Here is a 10,521-nt window from a genome sequence, read left to right as displayed (position 1 = left end):
GACGTTTTTGCTACACACGGTCAATTTCTGTGAAGTAAAAGTTGACGTTTTGAAAAACGACACATAAAATTGAAGCATGCTTCAATTTTTTTTGGTCGTTTTTTAGAAGACATAAAACAACGTTTTCCCCCACACACGGTCAATTAAAGTGACGTTTTTAAAAACGTCATTTTTTTTTCATGACATAAAGTGATGGTGTGTACGCGGCATTAGAATGGGGATTTATTGCCTTGTAGACACGACTGGGTTTTCCGACAGGAAAACTGCGATTTAAAGCTTTTGGCCGGGAATCTCGGCCGTGTGTATGCCCCCTCACAGTTTTTCTGACGAGAAAACTGCCAAACCCGCCGGCCAAAAAAGAGAACCAGCTTTTTTTTTTTTTTTTTTTTCGTCGGAATTCCCGACTGACTTTTTCCTGTCGGAAATCCCAAGCATGTGTACGAGGCATAAGTGACTTTGAATGTGGAATGGTTGTTGGTGGCAGACGGGCTGGTCCAAATATTAGAAAAAACTGCTGATGTACTGGGATTTTCATGTACAACCATCTCTCAGGTTTACAGAGAATGGCCTAAAGAGAAAATATCCAGTGAGCGGCAGTTGTGTAGCGGAAAATGCTTTGTTGATGTCAGAGGAAAATAGACAGACTGGTTTGAGATGATAGAAAGTCAACAATAACTCAAATAACCACTCGTTACACCCAAAGTATTGTTGCTGACCATGTCCATCCCTTTAGGACTCCGGTGTACCCATCTTCTGATGGCTCCTTCCAGCAGGATAAAGCACCATGTCACAAAGCTCCAATTATCTCATCATTGGACTATGAGGTCACTGTACTCCAATGGCCTCCACAGTCACCAGATCTCAATCAAATAGAGCACCTTTGGGTTGTGGTGGATTTGTCGGCTGTGCAGCCGACAAATCTGCAGCAACTGCTTGATGCTATCTTATCCATATGGACTAAATTCTCTGAGGTATGTTTCCAATACCTTGTTGAATCTATGCCACGAAGAATGAAGGCAAAAGGGGGTCCCGCCTTTATTAGGTGTACATAATGGAGTGTACATCTCTGCTGTGTCCTGTAGTGATGTAGGGGTCAAACGATTGAACCAGGAAATGCATCGGGGGACACAGGAATCTGAGACTCCCGGAGGTGTTGAATGCTAAAGAGAGTATTGGAGGATTCAGCCCTGGAACAGAGGGGAGGTTGTAGAACCAGGCCACTGAAGAGCTGTGTGTTTACTGTCCCTTATATAACAGGGAATTACCTTTTTATTTTCTTTAGAGACCCGACAGAGTCTCTTTAAATAAGGAAGACTTATCTGAAGAAGAATTAGCCTTTTAGACATATATTGATCGCCTGAGAGGGACATGAACGATTTGTCACCAGTTATTCATCAGCTGACTACAAGACACTTAGAACAATTCCAACTGTAACTATTTAAAAACATCTTTTATCACCATCACCAGATATACACAGTTGTGAGATATGATCGGCATCCATCCAGATATGATGAGACTTCACCCAATTCTGATAACATCTCGCATCCTTCTACTAGAACATCTTCCATCATCGGTTTCATCAGTTCTCTCATTTCTCGGTGTCTACAGGGATGGAAGTCCGTCTACTTTTACCTCTCGTCCTTCTACATGGGGTCACCTTGTTCTGTGCAGTGAATGGAGACAATATGACGGAGGGTGAGTACCCAACGGTCACATATCTATTCTGAGTCTGACCTCTATAAGGCCCCATACACACCATAGAATCTATCCGCAGATAAATCCCATCAAATGGGTTTCTGCGGATAGATCCTATGGTGTGTACACGCCAACGGATATTTATCCGCAGATAAATCTCCCCTGGAATGGATTTCCAGCAGATAAATATTTGTCGACATGCACAGAATATCTATCTGCTGGAATCCATTCCAACGGATGGATCCGCTCGTCTGTACAGACTTACCGGATCCATCCGTCCAAAGGGATTCCCCGCACGCGCCGTAATGAATAGACGCATGCGTGGAATTCCTTATATGACAGCGTCGCGCCCGTCGCCGCGTCATAATAGCGGCGACGGCGCGACACGTCATCGGCAGAGGATTTCAGCGCGGATTTCAATGCGATGGTGTGTACACGCCATCGCATTGAAATCCTCTGAAATCTTAGAGAGGATTTATCCGCGGATACGGTCCGCTGAACCGTATCTGCGGATAAATTCTATCGTGTGTATGGGGCCTGAGTTGGCTATTAAGATATGGTTGGTCAACAAAATGAATTGTTCCACACTTTACGAACAACTAAAAACATTGATCAGAAATACTAACTACCCTTTAACCACTTAACAACCCGGACCATATTGCTGGTCAAAGACCAGAGTACTTTTTGCGATTCGGCACTGCGTCGCTTTAACTGACAATTGCGCGGTTGTGCGACGTGGCTCCCAAACAAAATTGGCGTCCTTTTTTTCCCACAAATAGAGCTTTCTTTTGGTGGTATTTGATCACCTCTGCGGTTTTTAGTTTTTGCGCTATAAACAAAAATAGAGCGACAATTTTGAAAAAAAATAATATTTTTTACTTTTTGCTGTAATAAATATCCCCCAAAAATATATAAAAAATGTTTTTTCCTCAGTTTAGGCCGATACATTCTTCTACCTATTTTTGGTAAAAAAAATCGCAATAAGCGATTATCGATTGGTTTACGCAAAATTTATAGCGTTTACAAAATAGGGGATAGTTTTTATTGCATTTTTATTAATTATTATTATTTTTTTTTTATTACTAATGGCGGCGATCAGCGATTTTTTTTTTTCGTGACTGCGACATTATGGTGGACACTTCGGACAATTTTGACACATTTTTGGGACCATTGTCATTTTCACAGCAAAAAATGCATTTAAAATGCATTGTTTATTGTGAAAATGACAATTGGAGTTTGAGGGTTAGCCACAGGGGGCGCTGTGAAGAAATAGCTAAGGTTGTAAAGCAGCAGGCCGGGAAGCCGCCTGCCTGCGTCCTTAACAACCATGACTAATCATCTCCCGGCGGGCTTCCCCACTGACAGATGAATGCAAAAAAAAGAATGCCCGGCAGTAGAAAAAGGTTTAAAAAAGGTGTGCCCCCCCCCCCTCCAGTCCATACCAGGCCCTTCATGTCTGATATGGATTTTAAGCAGAAACAAAAGGTGGCTTGCAGATTCCGATAAGCCTCCTGCCCTCAAACCCCCATAACCACTGTCCACCGTTGTGGGGATGAGGCCATTGTCCCCATCAACATGGAGACAAAGTGCTTTGAGGTAGGGGGCTCAGCCCAAAAGCATCCACTCCCCCATGTTTGAGGGCATGTGGCCTGGTATGCTTCAGGAGAAGGGCACTTGCTTGCCACCTCCCTTTCCTGACCTGCCATGCTGCATGCTCGGATAAAGGTCTGTTATCGATTTTGGTAGGATCCATAGGTCATTTTTTTTACATTTTGGCATGGGATTGCCCTTAAAAACCATATCGGACCCAAAGGGAAAAGCTGCAGATCAGAGTTTGACTGGGCCGAAAAATGCCACATGGGTTAACAAAAATTGTACATTGCAAGGAACAGTAGCCATACTCTGAGGTCCTCCTGGGCTTCCCTAGTGATGCATATAACATGGTGAGGTCTGTTGAATCCTGATGTCAAAAGTGCCAGCCACTTGCACAACATTCTGCCAGCTAAATTCATGTTTAGCAATGACTATCACCAATTCTTCAGACAAGCATGTACATTTTACAGGTGGCAGTCTGCACTCCATGCTAGTCAATAGGGATGAGCCCGATGTTCGACTCGAACATCGGGTGTTCGCCGAATAGCGAACATTATGCATGGTTTGCGGCAAATTCGAAAGCTGCGGAATACCGTTAAAAGTCTATGGGAGATTAACATGAAAAATCAAAAGTGCTCATTTTAAAGGCTTATATGCATGGTATTGTCATAACAAGTGTTTGGGGACCCGGGTCCTGCCCCAGGGAACAAGTATCAATGTAAAAAAAAGTTTTAAAAACTGCAGTTTTTTCGGGAGCAGTGATTATAATAATGCTTTAAAGTGAAAAAATATACGTTAAATATTCCTTTAAATTTCGTGCCTGTGCAGTGTCTATAGTATGCCTGTAAAGTAGCTAATTTTTCCTGTGTTTAAAACAGTCCCTGCATAAAATGACATTTCTAATGGAAAAAAGTCATATTAAATTGATCGCAGCTGTAATGAATTGTTGGGTCTCGGCACTACAGATAAGTCATTTAAAAAATGTCTTGGCTCCCCCAGTCCATTACTAGGCCCTTTGGGTCTGGTATGAATATTAAGGGGAACCCCAAACCAAAATAAAACAAATTGCGTGGGAGTCCCCCCAAATTCCATACAAGGCCCTTCAGGTCTGGTATGGATATTAAGGGGAACCCTGCACCAAAATTAAAAAAAATATGGCGGAGACGAGAGAGCACCCCCATCCTGAACCGTACCAGGCCACATGCGCGCAACATGGGGAGGATGCCTTGGGGTCTGACCCCAAAAAACATTGTCTCCATGTTGATGGGGACAAGGGTCTCATCCCCACAACGTTTGCCTGGTGGTTGAGAGGGTCTGTGGGTGGGGGCTCATTGGAATCCGGAAGCCCCCTTTAACAAGGGGATCCCCAGATCACGGCCCCCCTATTTGAATTGGTAATGGGGTACCCCTACCATTTCGCAAGAAAGTGTCAAACATTTAAAAAAAGACAAGAGACAGCTTGGGACAAGTCCTTTATTAAAAAATAAAAAAATGTAAATTATGTAAATCCAACTCGCGCCGCCCGACCGAAAAAAGGGGCATGTGGCCTGGCGCTCTCTCATCCCCCCTATTTTCCTGCGGCCTGCCAGGCTGTGTGCTTGGATAAGGGTCTGGTATGGATTTTGAGGGGGACACCTAAGCCATTTTTTTTTTAATATTTGGCACAGGGTTCCCCTTAATACCAGACCTGAATGGAATTTGGGGGAACCCCATGTAATTTTTTTACATTTTGGTTCGGGGTTCCCCTTAATATTCATACCAGACCCAAAGGGCCTGGTAATGGACTGGGGGAGGGGGAACTGATGCCTTTTTTTCAATGACTTTTATCTGTATTGCCGAGACCCTACAATTTATTACAGCCGTGATCAATTTTAAATTACTTATTTCCCTTTAGAAATGTCATTTTGCTGTGTCACTGTTCTAAACACGGGAAAATGCGCCACTTTACAGGCATACTATAGACACCCCCCAGGCACGAAATTTAAAGGATTTTTTTACTTTCACTTTCAGCATTATTAAAATCACTGCTCCCGAAAAAACTGCAGTTTTTAAAACTTTTTTTTTTGCATTGATACATGTCCCCTGGGGCAGGACCCGGGTCCCCAAACACTTTTTATGCCAATAACTTGAATATAAGCTTTTAATGATCAATTTGGATAAACTGGAATTTCTGGATATAATATCTTTTGACTCATGGATCCTGTGGAGAGTATATTGGAGGTGGATTCATTTCCTCAGACAATTTCTAGATATGGTTGTTTGACGATATTTTCTGGTGTCAAAATATTTTTTTAAATAATCCAGAAATATCAGTTTGACAAAGTTTATGGTTGTTTATTCAATCTTTATCTTTTCATTTTATCCATTCCAATTCTCAATATGAAAATATTTTGGCAATGGGGGATGAAATGAATTAATGGTAAACTATACATTGGTTGAAACGACTCGACTCTAATGTGTTTGAAGGATTAGGGGTGGGAGGTATAGAATTTAATTATTCTTAACAGGTCAAATGGTATTGCTTATGATTTGACAAATACTATAGACCAGTGATGGCGAACCTTTTTGAGCCCGAGTGCCCAAACTCCAACACAAAACCTAATTTTTTTTTGAAGTGCCAACACTGCAATTAAACATGAATACCAAGGTTTTCGTTTAGAAAAATCAACTCGTACACTTGTCCAAACTAATTAACAGCTTTTGTTTTAAAAGAAAAACACAATAACAGAGCTTTCTATTAAACATTTTTTTTTTATTGAAAAAGATTCTCAACAACTGTACTTGTGCATGTATTTTTGGATAAGGATACATTTGCAGATCGCTGGTAAAGATGCCTTTGCTGATCGCTGGTAAGGATGCCTTTGCTAGGCATTTTCAAAGATGGCTTTGCTGGGCATTTCCAAAGATGGCTTTGCTGGGCATTTTCAAAGATGACTTTGCTGGGCATTTTCAAAGATGACTTTGCTGGCCATTTTCAAAGATGACTTTGCTGGGCATTTTCAAAGATGACTTTGCTGGGCATTTTCAAAGATGGCTTTGCTGGGCATTTCCAAAGATGGCTTTGCTGGGCATTTTCAAAGATGACTTTGCTGGGCATTTTCAAAGATGACTTTGCTGGCCATTTTCAAAGATGACTTTGCTGGGCATTTTCAAAGATGACTTTGCTGGGCATTTTCAAAGATGACTTTGCTGGGCATTTCCAAAGATGACTTTGCTGGGCATTTCCAAAGATGGCTTTGCTGGGCATTTCCAAAGATGGCTTTGCTGGGCATTTCCAAAGATGGCTTTGCTGGGCATTTCCAAAGATGGCTTTGCTGGGCATTTCCAAAGATGGCTTTGCTGGGCATTTCCAATGATGGCTTTGCTGGGCATTTCCAAAGATGGCTTTGCTGGGCATTTCCAAAGATGGCTTTGCTGGGCATTTCCAAAGATGGCTTTGCTGGGCATTATTAAAGATGCCTTGGTAAGGCATCTTTAAAGATGCAATTGCTGGGCATTTTTAAAGATGCCTTGTCTGGGCATTGGTAAAGATTGGTAAAGATGCCTTGGCTGGGCATTAGATGCCTTGGCTGGGCATTGGTAAAGATGCATTTGCTTACACAAGGGATAGAGATCTACAATGCTGTGATGGGTACAGGCACAGTATACTTTGCATAGCTAAAAGACATTATTGAACATAAGCAGAGGATGAGTCTAATGATCTATTGCTGGGCATTATTAAAGATGCCTTGGCTGGGCATTGGTAAAGATGCCTTAGCTGGGCATTGGTAAAGATGCCTTGCCTGGGCATTATTAAAGATGCCATGACTGGGCATTTTTAAAGATGCCTTGGCTGGGCATTGGTAAAGATGCCTTGCCTGGGCATTATTAAAGATGCCATTGCTGGGCATTTTTAAAGATGCCTTGGCTGGGCATTGGTAAAGATGCCTTGCCTGGGCATTATTAAAGATGCCATTGCTGGGCATTTTTAAAGATGCCTTGGCTGGGCATTGGTAAAGATGCCTTGCCTGGGCATTATTAAAGATGCCATTGCTGGGCATTTTTAAAGATGCCTTGGCTGGGCATTGGTAAAGATGCCTTGTCTGGGCATTGGTAAAGATGCCTTGGCTGGGCATTGGTAAAGATGCCTTGCCTGGGCATTATTAAAGATGCCATTGCTGGGCATTTTTAAAGATGCCTTGGCTGGGCATTGGTAAAGATGCCTTGCCTGGGCATTATTAAAGATGCCATTGCTGGGCATTTTTAAAGATGCCTTGGCTGGGCATTGGTAAAGATGCCTTGTCTGGGCATTGGTAAAGATGCCTTGGCTGGGCATTGGTAAAGATGCAATGACACATTTTTGTTTTTTTCATTTTAGCCCTTTGGATTCTTCTTTGCAATTCTTGTAGATTAGAATCTACAGCAGCTTCCAGACCCAGCAGAGCAGTGGGCATTTTTAAAGATACCTTGGCTGGGCATTTTTAAAGATGCCTTGGCTGGGCATTGGTAAAGATGCCTTGCCTGGGCATTATTAAAGATGCCATTGCTGGTCATTTTTAAAGATGCCTTGGCTGGGCATTGGTAAAGATGCCTTGCCTGGGCATTATTAAAGATGCCATTGCTGGGCATTTTTAAAGATGCCTTGGCTGGGCATTGGTAAAGATGCCTTGCCTGGGCATTATTAAAGATGCCATTGCTGGGCATTTTTAAAGATGCCTTGGCTGGGCATTGGTAAAGATGCCTTGCCTGGGCATTATTAAAGATGCCATTGCTGGGCATTTTTAAAGATGCCTTGGCTGGGCATTGGTAAAGATGCCTTGTCTGGGCATTGGTAAAGATGCCTTGGCTGGGCATTGGTAAAGATGCAATGACACATTTTTGTTTTTTTCATTTTAGCCCTTTGGATTCTTCTTTGCAATTCTTGTAGATTAGAATCTACAGCAGCTTCCAGACCCAGCAGAGCAGTGGGCATTTTTAAAGATACCTTGGCTGGGCATTTTTAAAGATGCCTTGGCTGGGCATTGGTAAAGATGCCTTGGCTGGGCATTGGTAAAGATGCCTTGGCTGGGCATTGGTAAAGATGCCATTGCTGGGCATTTTTAAAGATACCTTGGCTGGGCATTTTTAAAGATGCCTTGGCTGGGCATTGGTAAAGATGCCTTGCCTGGGCATTATTAAAGATGCCATTGCTGGGCATTTTTAAAGATGCCTTGGCTGGGCGTTGATAAAGATTTGGGATGCTTTTGCACAATTAATGTGATTTTTGCTGTTGTATGCATGCTGATAACTTGTCAAACCTTGGCTCATACTCCGTTAGTTTGAGAGCAACACATACAGCACTCAAATCATCTGTTAGTCTATTTCTGGCATCACATTTGATATAATTCAATGCTGAAAACAGCTGCTCACAAGCATAGGATGACCCAAACAAAGTAAGGAAAGCAATCCCAAGTGTTTTCATTGCCTTAAAATTATTTGGCAGAGAATTCCACACTTTAAGTATTTCATTTTCTGAACTAGCAACTGTGCTGTCTTTGGTCATCCCTTCACACTCCATCTTTTCAAGAGTGGCACGCAGGTCAGAGAATTTATTTTTCCAGATAGAGCTTTCTTGAAATTCCAGTAGCTCCATTTCCAAATTTTCTAAATCTAACCAGTGTAAGCAGGAAAGATCAAGTTCTTCTAATTTGGCTTTATCTGGAGAAGTAAGAAAACTCAGGGTTGTTTCCATCTTACGGAACTGTACAAATCTGTTGCCAAAATTCTCCTTTGCAACTGCTATAATGCTAGAAAATTCTTTGTAGATTTCTTGATGGTTTGGATTGTCTGTAAATGTTGTAGAATTTTCCAAATGCATTTTTAGAATGGGAAAATATTTCAGCTGCCCACTTTCAAGGTCTCTTTCAAAAACCTGCAGTTTTCTCTCAAATGTTCTGATATCACAAAACATTCTTTCTGCCGTTTTCCCTAAACCTTGCAGTTTTTTGTTCAGGACATTAAAGTGTATTGTAAAATCAGTAAAAAACATGAGATTGGTGAGCCAGGTCATATCAGTGAGCTGTGGATATTCCTGCCCCTTGTCATTCATAAACAGCCTAATTTCATCCAAACAGGCTACAAATCTCTCCAAGACCCGTCCTCTGCTTAGCCATCATACATTATTGTACATAAGTAAAGTATTATACTGTGCCTGTACCTCATCAAGAAGTGCTTGAAACTGTCGAAAATTAAGAGCACGAGCCATGATGTAATTCACCATTTTTGTGACATCCTTGAGGATATCGTCTAATATTTTGCTGCTTTCCTTGGCACAAAGAGCTTCTTGATGTATAATACAATGAAATTGAATGACTGGGTGCTTTGCTTCTTTGACAAAAAACTGTATGAAACCAGATGTTACCCCCACCATGGAAGGTGCCCCGTCACTAGTAACTGAAACCACTTTTTCTGGCCTTATGTCTTGTGAGACAAAAGCCTCCATCACAGCATTGTAGATATCTATCCCTTGTGTTCTTCCAGGCAAAGACAACAGTTTCATGAGCTCCTCTCTCATGGTGTCACCAACAGCATAACGCAAAATTACTGCTAGCCTTGCATGATTATTTATGTCTGTGCTTTCATCCAAGCACATGGAGTAACAGGCTGCCTTTTGTAAGTCAGTGGTGAGCTGCTGACTAACATCACTTGCCATACGCAGGACTCTATCTTTAACAGTATTTCTGCTAAGTGGCATTTCAGAGATTCGTTGCTTAATTTTGTCCTTGTTTGGAAATTCATGAAAAAGGGAATTACTCACAGCCAACATGGCCGTTTTGATAAAATCGCCATCAGAGAGGGGCTTTCCATGTTTTGCTATGCACAGTGAAATTTCAAAGCTGGCATTTGCCAGATAATTTGTTTTAGAAAGATAGTTGCAAAAACTACGATACTGGCAGTGATATCTCTTCAATTTCCCATCAAGAAACTCTTTTCTTTCAGCTACACCAAGTTCGGCAACACTTTTGTGGTTGGTATCAAAATGACGTTTGACACTAGATGTGCGAGATACCACACTTTCACTACACAGAACACATAACGCTTTCCCATTGCGTTCAATCACTCCAAATGACTGTGTCCAGGTCTCTTGGAATGATCTTCCACTATCTGTTTTTAATTTTGCTTTTTTTGATGTACTCATTTTTGGTTGTTCATGTCTACAAAAAACACAAAATGTATAAAATAAGGATGGATGAAGCACCCAATACAAATCTATCC

At 41.7% G+C, this 10,521-nt stretch overlaps 1 protein-coding gene across 2 annotated transcripts in view; it reads left to right on the top strand.

Moving 5' to 3' along the window:
- Positions 1-1,267: 1,267 nt before the first annotated feature.
- The window catches only part of LOC120933683, a 207,750-nt gene continuing 198,496 nt past the window's right edge, over positions 1,268-10,521 (top strand). For both annotated transcript variants that reach the window (XM_040347023.1, XM_040347022.1), the window contains exon 1: positions 1,268-1,695. In XM_040347023.1, coding sequence (XP_040202957.1) covers positions 1,611-1,695 — 85 coding nt within the window. In that variant the 5' untranslated portion in view covers positions 1,268-1,610. The remainder of the gene's footprint in view (positions 1,696-10,521) is intronic.

This window comes from Rana temporaria, chromosome 3, assembly GCF_905171775.1.
Source record: "Rana temporaria chromosome 3, aRanTem1.1, whole genome shotgun sequence".
Taxonomy (NCBI): Eukaryota; Metazoa; Chordata; class Amphibia; order Anura; family Ranidae; genus Rana; species Rana temporaria.
This window is presented reverse-complemented; position numbering and strand designations above follow the sequence as displayed.